Genomic DNA, 20,628 nt, shown 5'->3' with positions numbered 1-20,628 from the left:
GAAAGGGAGAAAAAGAAGTAGAGTGAGAGACGAGATGTATGTGTGTTAAGAATTGTTATTAAATGAGTTATGTGACCCGTTCAACTGCTGTGGCCTGTCTTCATATCGCTACCTGAAACACAACAACAGTGTAGGGAGTTTACATAGAAAAACAATGAGCAGTGTAATGGAAAAACACGTTCTGTGTGAATGGCCCCTAAGTGTCTAAGATTTGATGCCACGTATCTTACAAACTTTGCCAAATACAGCAACTATTGTAGCAGCCTGGGAAGCTGCAGTGCTTGTGTTGGGGATGAGTCGTGGAGCCCTTTCCCCCTCATCATTCTGTCATTTACTGTCATTTTTACACTGTTTCTGTCAATAAAAGAGTGAAAAGGGTAGAAAAAGATTGGAGGTTGTCATTTTGAGAATGCCTATGCTTCTAAGTTTGGTTGAAATTTGCAGGTTGTTTAGCAATTGCAGTAGGCTATGTCCATGACCAATTCAAAGTCAAGACCAGTTCAGTCTAGTTAAAATTCAAAATCCATTATAATGAAATCTTTACTGATTTTCTTCTAAGCTAAACTCAAAATTCTCACTTTTTTGTTGTTGTTTGTTTTCCTCCATTGATGTTGGTTAAAATAAAGCCCCTGTAATCTTCACAGACCGCTTGGTACAATTTACATGATTCTCTGTATTAAAAAAGGGAAGGAATTTCCTGTATTTATTATTAGTATAAAACATTTTTTTTCAGCTGTTGCACTTTGTTGCATTGTGTTTTCGGTTTAACAGAAATGTCCATAAGGATAATGTACTGGCAGAAAATTACTAGTACATTTTCAGTTTTATTTTTAGTGTTGTCTGATACTGTCAGCCAGGTACCATATAAGATAAAATCTTTGTATGTAATCAAAAAAGCACATATTTTATTCTAGAACATGTGTCAAACTCAATTTTATGTGGCCCGCGAGAGCATATGATCGTCTTAAAGTTCACCTGTGGTGAAAATCAAGTTTTTTTATGTTGTTTATTTGTCTATGTGGTGTTTTTAATATGCTTTTGGACAAACCATGTGGCAATCCATTTATCAACACCATTGCTGAGTAATTTCTCTGTAGTTTCCCAAAGGCAGTCACAGAAACGCGGTTTGAAACTGCCTTTTTTTTGCTACGTCACAAAATTCAATAACCAATCGCATCAAGGGATCCTATCCTTAGCATATCATTAACTGTGCTGCAAAGCAGAGGGTCTAGCAGCCAGGTTAATCCGGTAACAGTTATATTTTTTCTGTATATGTTTCGCTAACTGTTAAAATATCCCCCTATTTTCACAATGTCATGTGCTGTTAGCGCTTATTTATTTGTATTTAGAACTGCTAACTTGAATAATAACCCGCGGCAGCAGTGTAAATGTAGCCCGGCGTCAGACACACCTCTCCTGCATTGACATCCGCACGTCACACGTGTATGATCGCGGGCGCGATTTGGAATCACAAACTTGGCTGCATTTGAGTCTTCAAGGTATTTTTTAAAGTAAATTTAACAAATGTTACAGTATCCACTGTAATTTTCCGCTATTTAAAACAGTTTTATCAGTCATTATCCGTGTACGAACCAGCGCAATCAGTTACCTCACGAAGTTCCCTTTCATGGGAACTTCGAACTGCGTCCTCTAGGGGTCTCTATGGGGAACGCCTCCTAGGGGGCAATCGGCGTGCACTGCGAGCGTTTTTCCAATGAAAAAGCTCCGCTCTCGTTTGTCTTTCTTTTCGAGGAAAGACGGGCAGCCATCTGCTTTCCGTGATTCAGGTCCCGCTGCTGCTGAGGCACGGAGGAGAATGAGCTCGTTGGGATCGCAGGTGGATCTGGCCGATGAGTTTGAAGAGGGGTTTCCCTCTTGCGATCGTCGGCTGTGGACGAGAGTGAGCCGCTGGAGGATGATGTTATTTCATTAACATTGTCTGATCCAGGGACCAGTGCTCTGCTGGGTTCGGCCCAGCAAAAGCAGGAATGTCTGAGGAGGGTAAAGAAGCTGAGGCTGAGCCTTCCCAATCCTCCTGCCCTACGAGAGTGAGCCGCTGGAGGATGATGTTATTTCATTAACATTGTCTGATCCAGGGACCAGTGCTCTGCTGGGTTCGGCCCAGCAAAAGCAGGAATGTCTGAAAGAAGCAAAGAAGCTGAGGCTGAGCCTTCCCAATCCTCCTGCCCTGCGTATGATGAGCTTTTGAAAGTTATGGATTGCGAGGCTTTACTTGCCGTGAAGCGGGCGAAGAAAGTGATGCCGCAAGGTCATCTTGATGAAAGTTATTTTTTCTGGCCATAACCCTCCAGCACAGGTGAGCCTTCCTTTCTTCCTGTTTTCCATACAGAGATTGAGAAGGAATGGAAGAGGCCGTTTTTTCCTCACGCATCCATTGATTCCAGCATACGAGTTATGCCAACATCGAGACGATGCGCGGAAGCGGTTATGAGAAGATGCCCCTATAGAGAGACGCTGGCCAGCTATCTCTCTATGGGTGAGATGTCCTCTTTTAAGACTTCCTCCTTGACATCTCGCTCTAATGCCAGGGCATGCGCAGCAGCAACAGGTCGGGCTGTCGCTTCATTGCACACGATGGTGATGCTCCAAGCATATCAGGCTGACATGCTGAAAGACCTGGATAAAGGAGGTCCAGGTCTGAGCCCGAACAACCCAGGGGTCCTGACCCGTCTCGATTTGAGGATCAGAGACGGGCACAGAAGGCTAGTGTCGCAGCTCACGCTCCTCCCCCGCCCGTTTGAGGATCAGAGACTGGCTCAGAAGGCTAGTGTCGCGGCTCGCGCTCCTCCCCCGCCCGTGGGTAGGGGTAGGAAGAATCGCGGGTCAAAGGAAGGTACTGTAGGTAAAAGACCTAAGGGATGTGATCCAGACAGGGCTTCAGCGCTTTTGTCTGGATCAGAGTGAAACCTCAGTATCCACTCATTTCCTTCGGGGGTGTATAACCCTTCTGCTAGCTTCCTTTGCAGTGTTTCCCGGGACCTGTGTGTTTCTGTCCCTTTCTATGGTAGGTCCTCGGTGAGCACCCCCTCTGCTGGATTCAGAAACCGGGTGCTCGACTTGCAGTGTTTATCTCACTCGTCGATATATGTCCAGACGGTACAATAAGCCGGGTTTTCGGCTTCATACTTCCTGGATCATGCGGCCAGATCACAGGCTTCTGCGGGAGCCATCTTGATCATCAGGCCACGGCAGTTGGTTTAGACCCCGGTACCTTGGGCTCCACTCATCTAGTGTGTCTCTTTCGACACACTCTGGAAGCATCGCTCCCCTCACCATTGAGGGTTATTGTGAGCATGGTGCTTTCTTTCGAGCATTTAATTATCTCTGAAGAGTTGGATTCCTCGCTCCATGGGCTGTTCTCGTGGTAGTGTTGAGCAGTTCTCCCCTTTTATCAAAGGGTTACCTGGAATGAGAACACTATTTCTCTGAATTCGGAGTTCTCTCATGTGAAGTTGAGGTCTCTGTTTTCCAGAGCACCTGGAACCAGCAACATCAGGTGAATTAGGCCCTTCCTCTGCCTCTCTGATGCGCTGAGTGTTTGGCTAGCTTGCAGTCTGCTTACTCTTCTGATTCTCAATCGTGCTGTAGGTCGAGCCCCCTGTAAGAAATTATAGTCTGCCTCGACCCAGCTTCCACTCCAAATTGTGTATTAAACTATGCTCCTTTCTCTACAAAGAGCTTAATTATCATATAGATAGTTCTTTCCGATCTTAATCATATGTAAATAGTACCTCCGGAGCGATAATTTGTCACTTATAGCGTGGGAGCAGCAGCAGGCCGTCAAGAACCATCTGCTGACCAAAAGGGTACATGAAATAACTGCTATGGATTCTGTTTAATCTTATCACCTTAACATTTGGTTGTTCCCACTTGAGTCCACCGAAGATGTGGGAACGGAAGGCTATCACTTTCATTGTCATCCGCAATTTACATTTAAAACGAAACTTAATTTACATGTTGAGCGGGAAGATGAATGTAATACAGTATAAAATTATTGAGCTTAGCATGTTCGGGGTTCATTCTGACTCTGCTGAATCCGAAGTGCTGCCTGTACTTTGTCACTACTATTCTGTAATAAAAGTTATTCTTCATCAAGATCTTCGACGTCTTTTTCTTACACCCCTCTCATTGAGAGCTGGGCTTGTGCTCCCTCAGCTAAGGTAAACTACTGCTAGCCATTCCAGCATTGGAACATGCTGTAGGTAGAGCTCCATTCTCGACTGAGAACTGGGTTTGTTGCTCCCTCAGCTAAGTAAATTATTGCTAGCTGTTCCAGCTTTGGAACATGCTGCAGGTTGAGCCTCCTCTCGTTTGAGAACTAGGGGTGTTGCTCCCTCAGCTAAGTAACTGCTAGCTGTTCAACCTTTGGAACATGCTGTAGGTTGAGATCCCTCTCGATTGAGAGCTGGATGTTTGCTCCCTCAGCTACAGATTTACTGCTAGCCACTCCAGCATTATAAGTCTTAAGATCGAGTTGATGACTTCTCAAACATAGCGTTTTGGGATGCACCATTTCCATCTATGGGCTGCTCTTTCAGAGTGCCACAAGAACCCCTTAGAACGGTATTGTTTAAAATCCATGTTATGGTAAGTGTGCATGTGAAGTCTTTGTACACTTTCTAAAATCCTGTATGGTAAGAGCTACACGCAGCAGCTTCATGCTCTTTCTGAGTGGTTTAAATCCCCGGTTCCGCCTTGGGCACCACTCCACCTATGTATCCTCTGGATACCTACTTTAACAGGGAGTTGCTACTAGGGGTCTGTTGAGACAGTTCCTTCAGCATATACAGAGAAACGTGCGGTAGCCCCTGTGTGACAGGCCAAGACTAGTATGATTCTAGACTCTTGGTCGTATTCCCTTAAAGGAACCTATTCCTGATTCCAAGCCTTGAGCTCTACCCCGGGCCCAGGAGTTCTGGCCCTAACAGGTACGTTTTTTGGGGTATTTAGCCTAGGCCTTTGGCCGTAGGGAATAATGTCACTGACAGCCGTCTAACGGTCCAGGGGTAACTCCCATGGCAATATGGTAGAGTTGGTACTTTGTGCTTGTCATGGTTTCTTGCATGCACTCCCCTCAGCATGGCGGTGTGGGTATACCGTTCCCCATAGCGACCCCTAGAGGATGCAGTTCGAAGTTCCCATGAAAGGGAAAGTCTCAGGTTACGTATGTAACCATGGCTCCCTGAATAGGGAACGAGACACTGCGTCCTCTAGGTTTCCTGCCATGCTGCAGACGCAAGCTTCAAACGAAGAAGTGGATGATGTGTTCTCCCGGCGCCTATTTATACTATAGTCGCACCGGTAGTGACGTCATGGCTGTTGCCGGCCAACGTGTTGTTGGTGTTTTTTCAATGTATGCTTCAGACACGGGTCACGACGAGGCGTTCCCCATAGCGACCCCTAGGGGACGCAGTGTCTCGTTCCCTACTCGGGGAACTATGGTTACATAAGTAACCTGAGACCTTAGCCATCAGTCTCCTTGCTTACATTGAGCATACCAGCTTATTTCTGGTTCAAACACATATGGCTTAATTAAACCAATATTTCCACTTGCCATTGCCATTGTATCGCGTTTACTACAGTTCAGTTAGTATATCAGGAGGCGCTGGCTCATGGCTGGCTGGTGTGTGACTGAGTGGAGGCGGGGCTAATTTGCATATTAATAGATCCGCGTATAGTAAATGAGGCAAGGGTGTATAGTTACATTCAAGCTATTTTAAGGCATGAGAAAATTATTTACACAAGAAAAAACATTTAAATATGTCATTTAGATGATGAAAGATGAGTTTTAAAGGATAACATTTTTGACTACATGGGGACTTTAAAATAAAAATCTATGCAGCTTTATATCGTAAATTATGAAAGTGCGTATCAATACCACAAGTTTCTGTTTCTATTTGGCGTTCTATTTATATGCATAAATTGACTTTGGTGTGCATATGATACGCAATGGTTAGGATTAGGGGTGTGGGGTTTTTCCGTTAATGATGACTATGTGGACGGCTCAAAGGAATAAGTGCGGACCTCAGTGCTAGAGCCCCAGTGCCCCACCGACGGAAATGAAAAAACACGATTTTCTCCATTCAGTTAACTAATTAAAAAATCGATTGCAGTTTTCAGACACCAATTTCTTCTCGTTTTAATAGTTCGTTTGAGGCGGTTTCTATCGAGTTATTTTAATGACAAATGTCCAGAGCGCATATTGCCTATGCGAGCGCGCATCAAATGCGTGAGCGCAAATCTTTCTGCTTGTAGGTGGATTCCCATTCATTCACTCTCACAGAAAACGGACACGCTTTCTATCGATCAGACATTACATGTGTGCGCTCAAAAAATATCTCCTCTCCTGAGTTTAATAAACGCAACCTGGAGTGCATCCACTGGCAGAAACATACATTGAGGCATATACCAACTAATGTAAATCAGTATTTACATAGCATAACAGCAGTAGTCTAAATGTATCTGTTTCGCACGTCTCAACAATACATTATGAAAATAAAAAGAAGCAGTTTTTTTGTGATCAGATCAACTGGTAAACTCCTGGAAAGTCTAAGGATCCAGTAAACAAAAAAAAAAAAAAAAAATATATATATATATATATATATATATATATCCGCAAGCTATTTGTCTTAAAATCATGAGTGTTTTATACTGGATGCTGGCTGTAGGTGTTTTAGATTATGCAGTAGTCAGTGGTTTAGTAAATCTGCATCAGTCAGGTCAAGGTAGCTCATTTAGTGGTCTTTTGGCATCCCCCTGTGTTCCTGTTTGGTATTGCAGATTGACTTGTTAAATTTTTTTTTATTAAAAGTGCTGTAAACTACTAAATGTAATGTAGAAATGTTCGTTTTCTGTGAAGCTGCTTCGCAGCAGTGTATCATGAAAAGTGCTACACAAATAAATGTGAATTGAATTGCAAACAGTTATTAATTAATTTATTTATTTATTTTGGCACTATATACATTCATTGCAAATTATGAAAATTAAAAAGTACTTCTTTTTTTTGTAGTTTGTATTTATTTATTTTTGGGTGGGGGCGTGGGGTTGAGTACCACCACTTCTTTTTTTCTACTACAAGCATTGACTGTGTATCATATGCACGCCAAACACGTGCGTATCATATGCATGCCAAAGTCAATTTCTGCGAATAAATCGCATGCCAAATAGAAACAGAAAATCGTGCTATACACACTTTCATGAGATTGGGCTTATTTGTTTTTTTTTTAATGTCATATCTGTCACACGTTCTTAGCAGCTCACAATTATTTGTTGTACCATAAATGTAACAAAAAGTTTTTAACAAAGGTAATCAAATGACCTGTGTTTGATGATACTTGTCTTTATTTACTTTGATTTATGGAGTAATTTGGATTTCTTAACCTAATAAATTAAAAGGATTTATGTTAAAATAACACAGAGCAATAACATATATTTTTACATCTATGCAAATGCATATGCAATATTTGTAACTTAAATAAGTAATAATAAAATAAACAGACAGTTATTTAACAATATGTTAAGGAGTATTAATATTTGTACAGTCTTACAGTTACAACTGGCCCTTTGATGGCAGCCATAATGTTGAAGTGGCCCTCAGTGAAAATGAGTTTGACACTCCTGAAGGATCCAGTACAAGGTTTACAGTATTAAAGATTTTTATTAGAGGTAAGTTTTGCATAGACAGTATAATGATAATAGTTACAATGAAATCATTGTTATTATTATTTTAGAGACAATTGTCATTCTGCTATGACATCTAGCTCAAAGGTTTGCAGTATTATATTAGAAATTATTATTATAATTCTGACAGGAAATATTATAGTGATTATAAGCGTAATGAAATTATAATAATCTGCATAAAACATCACTCAAAATAGGTTCCCTCAAAAATGTTTGCGAAGTGTAATCGTTCAGTGAGGCTTTATTTTGAAGCAACCCCTGCCTGCTTTTGTTATTATTAATGAAACAACTGAAATGTTCTTCCATAAAGGTATTCCAACTCTTCCTCTAAATCAGCCACACTCATGTACTCAATATTGGAGTTATTGTCATTGATTCCAATGGCTCCCTGTGAGTCTGAACATCTGTTATTGTTGTCTAAGCAGCAGTATGCAGTCCAGAAATGACTAGGAATATTCACTCTATTGTTTATGTTATTAGTGCCTGGTACCACCCCTGTCACAATGTATACTGGTTGTAAATGGCATTTCCTTTCCAGATGTTGTGCCATCAATTTTTCTACATTCCACCATAAAACACTGTTAAAATTATCAGCTTGTGGAGCAGCATTGGTGAGAGTGAAGGTGGCATAAGCACAGCTCTGTGAGTTTGCCAGGTAGACTGGTGCCAGATGACCTCTGTGGTATCCAGAGCGGTAATAGTCTCTATTAAGAGCTTGACGGTTTCCACGTACTTGTATATCCACAGACCCCTTAGATGCCATGTTTGGTCCTCCATTATTATCATCAATCTGCAATATTATATCAAGAGAAAGATATGTTTGAGAATGCTAAAAATAAGAAAAGGAAAAAGCAAAAAAACAAAAGTACATTCCAGTTCATAGGCAGCATTCATCCTTCAGCTTTTCTTGCTACACAACATACTTGTGTTAACACAAACATGCTACACCAGCAAACTCTTTTACTTTGGAATCATTCATCTATCTACGTTATTTAATTCTCTGTTTATTAAACGAAGTGCTTATGTGTATGGTTTTCTAAATTAAGCCATGTCTTTTTTCGTCAAGCCTTCAAATGTCGATTTGACTTACAGCACTTCACTCAAGAAATTCACTGCAATACAGACTCTTCTTGATTTTATTACTAAAGCTCTACTCTAGTATTGTCATGGTATTATTAGGATGGATTGTGTGTTTCAGTAATGGATGGTAAAATACTTTCACTATGTACTATAAATTTTGTATTGGTGTAAACTAGAGTGTAAACAGAATTAATTTAGATAATAATATAATAATGTTTATTATTAAATAATAATGTTTCACTTACTTGAGGTTCAATGTACCAACTAGCTTGTCTTTTACAGTGCATTATTCCTTCAAACTTGTAGGCTGAGTACACAGGGATCTTGTTGTCAGTGTCATAAAATGTGGCATAATAATCAACATTATTTTGCATTTGGCAGATCTGTCTGTACTGTAGTCCAGGAAATCTTGTAGGTGATCTTCCATTTGCAAAAAAAGGGCCACATTCACTCTCAAAATTCTGCACAACCCTGGCAGAACCACCGGAGAGAAGCGACAGCATCAGCACACGAAGAAGCAGCAGCATGATGAAGAGGAGGAGATGATGAATTATCAAGTTCTCTGCAGGTACAACAAGCACATGTGATACTTTTTATTTTTTGTAATTGCGAAGCTTATATATATTATATGATTTATATTATAAAATATTACTCAAATATTTTTTTATAATATATAAATCACATATAAACACTTACCTAAAATGTATAGCAGTGCAAGTCCAAGATCCAAGTCCAAGATATTAACCTATTCAAGAAACAATGATGTGTGAATGTAAGAAACTGTTATGATATCTTCTATGTAAGTAAATGTCTACTATTAATTACTCAACAAATAATAAAGAATAAAATCTAAAAGACCAAAGGCAGCTCTATAAATATTACAGTACATACCGACACCAAAGGCAAAGAAACACTGGTGTTGTAGTGAGATGGGCAAGTATTTCTAACCTCCCGGTATCATTCAATATATGAACACTTTTAAAATAATGAGGCACACAAACTTGATCCACAGTGTATCTCCCAATAGCTACAATACATATTTAAACTAATTTCCTTATGTCCACTTAACAAGTGTGTTTGATTAGGAAAATAAACATTTAAAGTAAACAATATATGACTTTTGTTACAGGATACAGAATATCACAATCAATTGTGGCCCTCTTCACCCAAATCCACTTGACATTTTTTTGCCAGGTGAATGATCATGGTCTCTATTTTGCCAGAATGACTCACTGGCACCCAAGTCAGTCCACATGGTGACCATTTTCTAGTCATATAGATCCTGTTAACTTGAATGAGGAAAATAATTATCTTAAGGTGTTTTCCAAGCTTAAGTTTTGATAGCATAGGACACTAAGCAAACTCTTCCTGTTCTTCCTGTATCACATTTTCTAAGTTGAATTTGTGCCTAAATTTGTTTTACAGTCCAGTAAGATCTCACAACTACTGGTAATTTTCTTAAAGGAGTGAATACAAACAAATGCAGAAAGTGTTTAACATTTCTCTCTATTGTGTTGCAGTTTTCTGTCACCTTACTGGGAAAATCAACATCAAGCTTTTTAGTATGTGATACAATGTTTCCAGCAATGGTTTTTTTCAGTGTAAATACATTTATGTTGCAATAATATTACAGTGATTGAATGTAGAACAAGTTTCTGAACATCTAATGTGTCTCAATAAACACAGAAAAGCCCCCAAAAACTTTATAACGTACTTAATAAATAATGAATTGTTAGGTACAACGTATCTATTTTTTTCATGTTGAATTTTGCTGTTAATAAGGTGGGTGCAGGTTTGGTGGTATGGTTAGGTTTAAGGGGTATAGGTAGGGTCAACAGTGTAATTCTAGATGTCACTACAGAAATTAATTACAGATGTAATTACAGGACGGTATTTTCAAATATAAATGTATATATTTATATTTACATAAATACAACATGTATGTACACAAGTGCACTGTATCAAATGATTCATTTAATATCTCAGTGAACCCATCAGGCTAAAAGTTAGTCCAGAAAATGTGCATAAACAACATTTTTGAGCAAAAAGATCAGATGATGCTCCTGACAACTTTCCTACAGCTGCCATATATTGAGCATTATGTTTTTTTTTCTTTTCATCGAGATATTTGTCTAATCTTTATACTGTATCTGGACATATATGCCCTTGATGATTCTCATGAAGTAATAAAAAATAAAATCAATCTTTATTTCATATTAGTGGAATATTTGATGCACTTAATTTATACACTTCATAATTGCATAATTATTACAGTCAAATATATTTTACTGATTTAATTCAGCTGATAATTACAATCATTAACTCAAAAATAATATTAATAATTAAAATGTGAGATAATGTTTTTGCTTTTGTTGGATTTGTAGAGCTATCAAACAACTGAAAAGATGAATTATAAAGGTTTGTCAAATCTCTTATCTCATGTTCAGTTTTTCTTCGGGAGCAATGTCCTCATTCGTTCTTGTCAGGATGTCTACTGTGAGGTGCGAGGAACGCAGAGACATAGGAGTAGCAGGAATAACAGTCTTTAATGAACAAACCAAGGGGTAACACAAGGCAGGCAGCAGACACACCTAGCACCAATAGATGTATAACACCGGACAAAGGAATCATGGGGCAGACAACACTATAAATACTAGCCTAAACGAGGGGTAATTAACGGGACACAGGTTAATCAAATGACTAATCAACGAGAGGGAGAAATTGGGTCATGGGGAGCACATGGGGAGAACACAGACAGTCCATGGGCGTGACATATCGCCCCCCTCACGGAAGGTGCGTCCTCGCGCCGCAGGAACAACATAGGGAGGGACGGGTAGGACCTTAAATTTGATAATAGAAAATGGATCACTTGACAGCCCTAAATAAAATGTAAAAGGCCAAAGAAAAAATTACTCCGACGAATAAATAAACAAACAAACAAACAATCTGTTATTGCCCAGAGAGAAAAAAACATTAATTGAACATAAACGGAGAGCCGTGGGAACGGAGCGAGGCCGGTGGAGTAATTGATAATGAGCGACACCTGCACCACTCACGGGCCTCGAGTCCTACGGAGGAGCTCCGGAAGGATAAAAGGAGGAGCTACGACTGGATTGTGTTTTGTGTGCGGCAGTCGTCCGCGAGGGGCTGCCGCTTTACTTTCATTTTGTGTTGGTTTATTTTATTAAAGTGTTTAAATGTTCGCCGGTTCCCGCCTCCTTCTTCCTGAACTACGAACTGTGTTACGGGGGCCAAAAAACTTAATTTTTTCAATCAAAAAACAAAAACAAAACAAAAAACATCTTTATTTAATATATTATGCACTCCATTTATACATATTATAATTGTTTCAATTATTACAGTCGAACATCTAAGAATTTAAAGAATTCTTGAAAAACTGGACTTCATGTTAGTACACCTTTTCAAAGCATGAGCATGATTTTCTTCATGATTCCGCTAACAATTATAATAATTGAGTCAGAAGTAACAATAACAACAAAGAAAACATTTGATAAAGTTTCTCTTTCAGACAATAGCTCACTGATGCTTTATTTTGAAAGAGCTTATTTTCATTTTCTAATTCACTTTGTTTCTTCGGTGGGAGTTTTGTAGAGTTATCAAACAACTCAAATGAATCAACATTATAAAGCGTTGCCAACTCTGTCTCTAAATCCTTCACAGTTTTGTTTTTGGGAGTATCTTTCTTGTTCTCTCCAATAAACCCGCTTGAGATCTGACATCTGTTATTGTTGTCTAAGCAGCAGAATGCAGTCCAGAAATGACTAGGCACTTTCACTCTATTGTTTATGTTATCAGTACCAGGTACCACCCCTGTCACAATGTAAACAGAATACTTCTTCGGTAGACATTGATCGGACAGTTCTTCTGCAATTTTTTTTTCTAGTACCCTCCACTGACCTCGGTTAAAAGAGGGGTTTTGTGGAGCAGCATTGGTGAGAGTGAAGGTGGCATAAGCACAGCTCTGTGACTGTGCCTGGTAGACTGGTGCCAGATGACCTTTGTCGTAACGAGAATTCTCATAGTCTCCATTGAGAGCTTGATAGTCTCCAAGTCCTTGTATTTTCACATCTTTCTCGAATTTCATGTTTGGTGATGCATTATTGTCAGCACACGAAGAAGCAGCAGCATGATGAAGAGGATGGATCAAGTTCTCTGCAAGATCAAGAGCCACAATACATATTTTACATATAGCAATAGCATATATTTTGTAATATTTAAAATCACATATAAATAGCATAACTGTACTTACCTCAAAATTTAGAGCAAGAGCAAGTAGCTATTAACCTATTCAATGAAGAGAAAATAATGTGATAATGTAAATAACATAACACCTTCAGTTTAGTAATTAAACACAGGATCTAATATAATACTGGAAACTAATATTAAACAATAAAAAACAAAATACCTGGTCATGCAGGTTTGCACTTAACAACAGAAAAATCCGGTACTTATCTCATTTGAAGGCTGGACAACAGCAGTGCTCTTCTGGCCAGCATTCAGCCAGCATGACTAGGCTTCTGCACACAGCCACAACGTAGCACTGCGTCTGGTCTTCAACCAATGAGCAGGTCTATGTTCATGGTCTCACTTTAAGCATTAAACAACATCCAATATTTATCAGAGTTACGGTCTTGTAATTAGAAGAAAACCTTTTCCCACCATTTTCACTTAGTATAAATATGTGCATCAAACGTGCATCGAGGACTGACACGGAAGAGAAGAAATTTTTGAATAGTCTTTTTTTTTTTTTTCTTTGCGCACAAAAAGTATTGTCATAGCTTCATAAAATTACGGTTGAACCACTGATGTCACATGGACTATTTTAACGATGTACTTACTACCTTTCTGTGCCTTGAACGTGGTAGTTGTGTTGCTGTCTATGCATGGTCAGAAAGCTCTCAGATTTCATCAAAAATATTTTAATTTGTGTTCTGAAGATGAACGAAGGTCTTAAAGGTTTGAAACGACATGAGGGTGAGTAATTAATGACATTTTGCGATATAAAATTTCACAATATTTAACTATATTAATCTGTGAATGCTTTATTTGTAAGACTTAAAGGCTTTATATAAAAACTCATGCATGTCTTTTCCTTGATGTTGAACTGATTGAACCCAGTTTTGTGAACCATATTAACCTATTCACTGTAAAGATGACTCAAAAGAACATTATGCTCACCAATCAGACATCTCAAATGATCTAATGAACTCTCACTCTTCTATTACCTGTGAGAAAACAACAGATGTCTGATCATCTAAAGGTCCAACAAAGTGGTTGTAAAAGCTGAACTGCTCATTAGGTTCAGACGGCCTGTGCCTAAACTCTGGCTATAGCATCTCAAACTAAGAGATAGAGAATATTTTAGTGAACACAAAGCATGAAGATATGAACAAGGTTTTATTTTGGCACATTTCATCCTGGTAAAGAGTTTGTTTACACCACCTTTTTACTGGGAAACGATGACCTTATTAAAAGTTGTGATTGTCCATTTAGCTCAATGATCTTTTAAGTCCAAACACATGGTTTTCCTGGAATCCTTTCACCAGATTGTTAATTTTTTTTTTTATTAAATAAACAAAAGGAGAACCCCTACAATGCATAATTCTGACCTCTCTCTCTCTCACAAAGTAGCACAGGTCAAGCATTACCCAGGTTAATCCAACACATGATTTCCATTTTCTGATGTGATTTTGTTTTTCCAACACGTGATTTTCATGTCACTGTTTCATGGGCTCTTCAGCGACACGGCTTTTGAACAGTGTGATCTCGTCCAGATGGCAAAGTGGCATACCTCTGATAACATGAGCCAGATCCTCGTGCAGTAAAGGGTAAATCACCACACTGAGGGCTGGACGAGATATTGAAAAACTGCAGGAGGAAGAGAAAGGACAGGTAAATATTTGACATACACCAGGTTACAGGAAATTATTCACTCACTAAGAAAGTCTTTATTATTAAGAATTCATTAAAGCAACTAACCTGTCTAGCAGGGTTTTCTGCAGTGTTTTACAGGCCACCAGGGTACCACCCATGAACATGTGGCACATGATGACGTCAGCGCAGCTCTGCATGAAGGACGCCACAGCGGCGGGCTGGAAGGTCCCATGTCGAGAAACTAAACACAGACGCCGCAGCTGGTGACACTGACTGAGTGCTTCAAAAAACGCAGCATTCGCATTAAAGTAGGGCTGCTCCAGCCTGCAGTTTTACACATATACAAACAGTAAATAAAAGCATGAGTTATAGGGCTAAAATAGTCTGCTAAAAATTATTATTAATAAATGTATTATTATTATTACTTACACTACCAGTCAAACGTTTTTGAACAGTAATGTTTTTAATGTTTTTAAAGAATTCTCTTTTGCTCACCAAGCCTGCATTTATTTGATCCAAAATACAGCCAAAGCAGTAATACTGTGAAATATGTTTACTATTTAAAATAACTGCTTTCTGTTTGAATACATTTTAAAATGTTATTTATTCCAGTGATCAAAACAAAATGTTCAGCATCATTACTCCAGTCTTCAGTGTTACATGATCCTTCAGAAATCATTCTAATATGCTGATTTGCTGTTCAAGAAACATTATTATCATCAATAATTACATATACAATTATTACAAATATTACAATAACAGTCGAGTACATTTTTTCAGGATTGAATTCAGATTGAATTGAATTTTCAGGACAGAATTTGATAACTAGAAAGATCCAAAAATCAGCATTTATCTGAAATAAAAAAGCTTATTTTTTATTAAAGCAGGATGTACAGCAATTCTGTCATTATGATGCTGCCCCCTACTGGTGAGTTACAGTTTTAACATGAAATTATTTGTGGCATGGTTAGTGATTTAAAAAAATAAATAAATAAATAAATATATATATATATATAGATTGTTAACTACATTTTGTGCATGGAGTGTGCAGTGGCGTGTGCGTTCACCTTATGTCCATGAGTTGTGTACAGTAGGAAAGAGCCTCCAGCAGAGCCTGTGTGTAGTTCATGGTCTTTAAAGATCCAAGATTTGCCAGCGATAACGAACGAAGGTCCTTGCACCCCTGAACCAGCTCAATCAGTCCTGTCCCCTTCAGAACTCCCGGTAAGTGAGCGAGGGTGAGCTTGCGCAAAAATTTCATCCCTCCCAAAGCAGCTAACTCACCATCTCCGACATTGTAGGACCAGGGACACGCGGCAGGGTCTTTGCGGATGGCTGGCTCATTCCGCGGCATTGCAGAGGAAAACCCTGCGCCAATCAGCTCCAGCTCCACTAGATGCGGGCAACCTTGAAGCAGAGGCTGAATGCACAAGCCTCTATCCTGCCGCTCTTCTCCCTGACCCACAGTGACCTCGGTTGTTGGTCGATATGTGGGCACACCAATGCGGCTGCTCTTTTTAAGCCCGAGGAGTAGTGATCTTGAGAAGAGGTCTGTGTGGGGGTCTTGAATGTTCACAGGTGCTGGAGGGGACTGTGCCAAGGCACACACCGGAAGTGCCAAAGAGCACAATGCAGCAAGATGCCCTAAAGTGTCACACAAGTGTCCATCCTGCCCAGCGGGAAGAGCATGGTGGTAGTGCGTGGCAGATAAATTAAGGTGAATAAGATGCGGGCAACATTCAGTAAGTGCTTTGACGCTCTCTGCATCCATCTCCTCCTCACCCTTCCCACAGTTTTCGGCGAGAGGTCCTCGGCCACAGCCGCGCAAGTTGAGACTCCGTAAGGGTGTGAGGTCACGACCCGCACTAAGGAGCACATGTAGAGGGTTGAACCCTGGAGATGAACAGCGTGAGACATTTAGGTAAGAGGGGCAGCCATGCGCCAAGACCCGCCCAAGTATAGCACCATCCAACCACGTACGTGGAAGCTGGAGAGCGCTAACGGTGTTTCCCACCGTCGACGCCATGCTCTCCATTAACGCCGTCATTGCAACCGGCCTTGGAGGCGCGGGGCCCGGCACAGACAGTACCAGTCCCGTAAGACCCTCTGGGACTCTCATACTGAAAACAGCTAAGTAGAGAGACAACAGAGTGCGATTGACTTCACCAGGCGCCAGGCGTGCGGAGAACCAACGCAGGTTCTGATAATGCGGCACGCTGCTCTGGCCCACCATCAGCTGCGCGCAACCGCCCGCTTCCCTCCAGCCCTCGCTGGCCTCTAGATAGAGGTGCAGGCAGCATAGGGCACTGCAGCACGGCACCACGCCATACGAGGGAGTCAACAATGTCTGCTTGAGCTCCTGCAGTCGTGCCAAAGCAGACTTACCCTCGGCGCTCAGCTGATGGAGGTCAAACCCCGGCCCCACATCCAATGCCAGTGAGCGTAGAGAACGAAGAGAGGTCAGCAGATGCGAGAGGCGAACTGAAGTCAATCGACAGCCTGAAAGGTCTAGGCTGACCAGAGCCTTACAGCGGGTGACCTGATCCACCATAGAGCCGGCCAACCAGTAGCAGCCGCTCAGGTTTAAAGTCTGGACGTCGCCGGAAAGGTTCTTCAAGAGCTGCTTCACAGCATTGTCGTTTGCCTGTGAATAGGAAGCAATGCAAAGGTAAGATTTTCAGATCTTGGTTCCCAATTCTGTTTGTCAGCCTTTCAAAACAGGTAAAATTATCCATCTAGCTGCGTGGTAGCTCTAACTCAGTGGTAGAGCATTGCGTTAGCAGCGCAAAAGGTTGTGGGTTCAATTCCCAGGGAACACACATACTGGTAAAATATGTATAGACTGAATGCACTGTAAAATGCATAAATTACTATTAATTAATTAAATTAAATGCCAGGTATGCCATCATTTTCCAGCAAAAGTGTTTATGAACTTATGGTGTCTTAATTATACTCTCCTATATAATTATAAAATTATAATATATGATAACAGTATAATTCCTAGTAATTATTGGATTTTTTTCGATGTACATTTGTTGTACATGGAAAAAAATGTAATTATGTGTGGAAAAATTTACAAAAATAATTAACATGTTTATTAATTGTATAGTAAATGCTATTAATTGTATAATAACTAATAACTTTTTCATTATTATAATATATTAATTGTTGAAATATATATTAAATAAACATACAAATTATACATTTAAAAATCAGCAAAGCAATATTATAAATGTAAAAATAAATGTTCACAAATTCACAAAAAAATTACATTTATGATTCAATCAATGTATGATTTTGATTTAACAATGAAAATGCTGGCAGGACAAGCTGAAAAATACTGGCCCAAACATGCAAGAACTGTTGAACCCTGATCAGGCATCAAAACATTTTAATGCACAATAGACAAGATAGATAACTGTTCAGAAGTTCTGGAAACTCAAAAGGAATATAATGTTTTAGGGAAAAATGTATCCCTTCACCCTAATCAAACCGTTGTTTGTCAGAAATACTTTTAAGTTCATGAGAGACCGTGAGTGAGTGCGTGTGAGTGAGTGTGTGCGTGCGTGCGAGTGTGTGAGTGAGCGAGTGAGCGAGCGAGTGAGTGTGTGTGAGTGTGAGAGTGTGTGTGCGTGTGTGCGTGCGTGCGAGCGTGCGAGCGTGCGAGTGAGCGAGTGAGTGTGTGAGTGAGTGAGTGAGTGAGTGAGTGAGCGAGTGAGCGAGTGTGAGTGAGTGTGAGTGAGTGAGTGAGTGAGTGAGTGTGAGTGAGTGTGTGCGTGTGTGCGTGCGTGCGAGCGTGTGAGTGTGCGAGTGAGTGAGTGTGAGTGAGTTGAGTGAGTGAGTGAGTGAGTGAGTGAGTGAGTGAGTGAGTGTGTGCTTACTGTGTATTCTTTATGAAGGTGTACATGGGCTCTCAAGCTCTTGTCCAGACAGAGAGTTCGAAGTTTCCGGCACACTTGACTCACATTGAGCATCAAGTCATGGCTTGGAATGAACCGCAGAATATTCAGTAAAATCTCATCTGAGAAGTCTGAGATAGTGACAGAGGTCTGGGAAATGCTGTCTGAGCAGCACAGAGCCTGGAGAGCAGCAAGAAGAAACAGTTATTCATACATAGCACTAATTTGACTGGATTGGATTTTTTTTCACCAACAGTTCATTAACCAGGGTGTTCATTGTTTACTAAACATGAAGGTGAAGTCCTACATCCTCAGCTTCTAAGTAATGTTATTACAATACAGATGTGGTAATCATCACTACTGTCAAAACAAATGCCAAAAATGACAGAAAGCTTTCTGAACGCTAGTCAGTTTATTCTACGATCTATACGCTTGCTAGCAGTATGTACATTATTTTAAACTATTTTACAGAAGTAAAAACGACAGTAATATAGTATTAGGACAGGAATTATAAATATCATGTTCTGCTAATCTGTTCTTTACGAAGACTGAATATCTTCGTGTTCAAATTTTAAAAATAAATGTATCCTAATCGTTTCAAAACGTTGTTTGCTAAATAAAATAATCTTTGCAGGCAACAAAATGTAGAAGCTAACTAGCATGAATGATCAGCTCTCAGATGTAACTTACCGTTTCAATTTGATTATCCATGACGCTTTAGGGAAATCTGTTTGGATATGTACTGCAATGATATACAAAAACAAATGGTTGCCATCTTAACAAATATATAATAATTTATCCATTGAAAGTGTGACTGCCACTGTAGGCAGACACATAGCGGCAGCAAGATGGAGCACCAACGGAACGTTTGATAGACGTACCTACTTCCGGGACGATGCATCTAGTAAAAAGGTCCCCGGGTGTGGCCTTTTTTTATTTTTATTTATTTAACTTTCAGAGAACATTAAATGCCATTTAACATCAAATAAGTCAAACAGAAGTGAGGGATCCCCGAGTGTGTCTAAACATGAAACACCGAATAGACAAAAATACATTTATATCATTTTAGTATTCAATCTTATAACGATAATTATGAAGATAAATTAAATTCATAGAGCTGATTAGAACGAAATATATGAATAATGAGAGTATATATGAGTATATAGACTCGGTATCATACAAATAGGACATTCACAAATTGACTTGAGTTGGAAACAGTTTAGTAATGCATAATAGTTCACATCAACGTGTGGATGTACATTTTTGTCCATATGCAGCAAAATAAAAAATTTGCTCTCACTTCAGGTTTCATGGACACTGCTCTACAAGCTTTTCTGAGAGTATAGCTGTCTATAGTTAGTACATAGGATGTTATTTGTCCTTCACCTCAAAGAAAAGAAAAACTCACTTTATAAAATCTAATTTTTAACTTACGATTTGCTACAATGTGGTGTACCTTTAGAAAGGCAAAACATTAAACCAGATAAAGGCATACAAATTTAACTCCATGAAACATGTCCAAGACCACTTGGTTCAAACCATTTGTAAATGTTTAACTTAAGACAATACAAGCAACATTAAAGTCATTTGACTTTCATTTAAATCCTACGAAAACTAAAGGACTTGAATGTTTATTTGTAGCATCCCGGACCATCCCTCAAGTTTCTAATAGTCTTGTTATAAAAAGTACTTGCAATGTGGCATTAACTGCAGAACAAGATGCTACTAAATAGAGGCTTTTGACACTGCTGTATCCAGGCTTGAACAAAGGCCATCTTATTGTCAGTTTGGTCCAATAGACACCAGCTGGTAACAGAGGCAAAAACTATAGCATATTGCCTTATTAAAGGGATCATATGATGCGATTTCAAGTGTTCCTTTCTCTTTGGAGTGTTACAAGCAGTTTGTGAATGGAGAAGATCCCTAAAGTTGCAAAGACTAAAGTCTCAAAGCCAAAGAGATGCTTTACTCGTCCACGCCTTCCTAAAATGCCCCATTTAAACATGCCCCCACATGTCTAAGTAACTGTGTGGGAAGATTTGCATAACACTGC

General features: G+C 39.7%; 2 protein-coding genes across 3 annotated transcripts; both read right to left on the bottom strand.

Annotated features, from left to right (window-relative positions):
- Positions 1–7,934: 7,934 nt before the first annotated feature.
- On the bottom strand, positions 7,935–9,311 carry LOC107564605 (endonuclease domain-containing 1 protein-like). Its single transcript, XM_016249727.1, has 2 exons — positions 9,027–9,311; positions 7,935–8,491 (listed from the first exon to the last, which is right to left on the bottom strand). The coding sequence occupies exons 1-2, from the start codon at positions 9,306–9,308 to the stop codon at positions 7,979–7,981; spliced, it is 795 nt and encodes a 264-aa protein (XP_016105213.1). The 5' UTR covers positions 9,309–9,311; the 3' UTR covers positions 7,935–7,978.
- Positions 9,312–14,191: 4,880 nt separating this feature from the next.
- On the bottom strand, positions 14,192–19,439 carry fbxl18 (F-box and leucine-rich repeat protein 18). Of its 2 annotated transcripts, XM_016249685.1 has the most exons (5): positions 19,266–19,439; positions 18,558–18,755; positions 15,744–17,320; positions 14,782–15,000; positions 14,192–14,670 (listed from the first exon to the last, which is right to left on the bottom strand). In XM_016249685.1, exons 1-5 carry the CDS (start codon positions 19,284–19,286, stop codon positions 14,520–14,522), a joined length of 2,166 nt encoding a protein of 721 aa, XP_016105171.1. In that variant the 5' UTR covers positions 19,287–19,439; the 3' UTR covers positions 14,192–14,519. The 2 variants fall into 2 exon arrangements, with proteins under 2 accessions (XP_016105171.1, XP_016105177.1); XM_016249691.1 differs by lacking the exon at positions 14,192–14,670 and having other exon boundaries at positions 14,788–14,917.
- Between the last annotated feature and the right edge of the window lie 1,189 nt (positions 19,440–20,628).

This window comes from Sinocyclocheilus grahami, unplaced genomic scaffold (genome assembly GCF_001515645.1).
Source record: "Sinocyclocheilus grahami isolate Dianchi unplaced genomic scaffold, SAMN03320097.WGS_v1.1 scaffold25.1, whole genome shotgun sequence".
Classification (NCBI taxonomy): domain Eukaryota; kingdom Metazoa; phylum Chordata; class Actinopteri; order Cypriniformes; family Cyprinidae; genus Sinocyclocheilus; species Sinocyclocheilus grahami.
The sequence above is the reverse complement of the archived record's forward strand: the minus strand, read 5'-3'. Positions and strand labels throughout refer to the sequence as shown.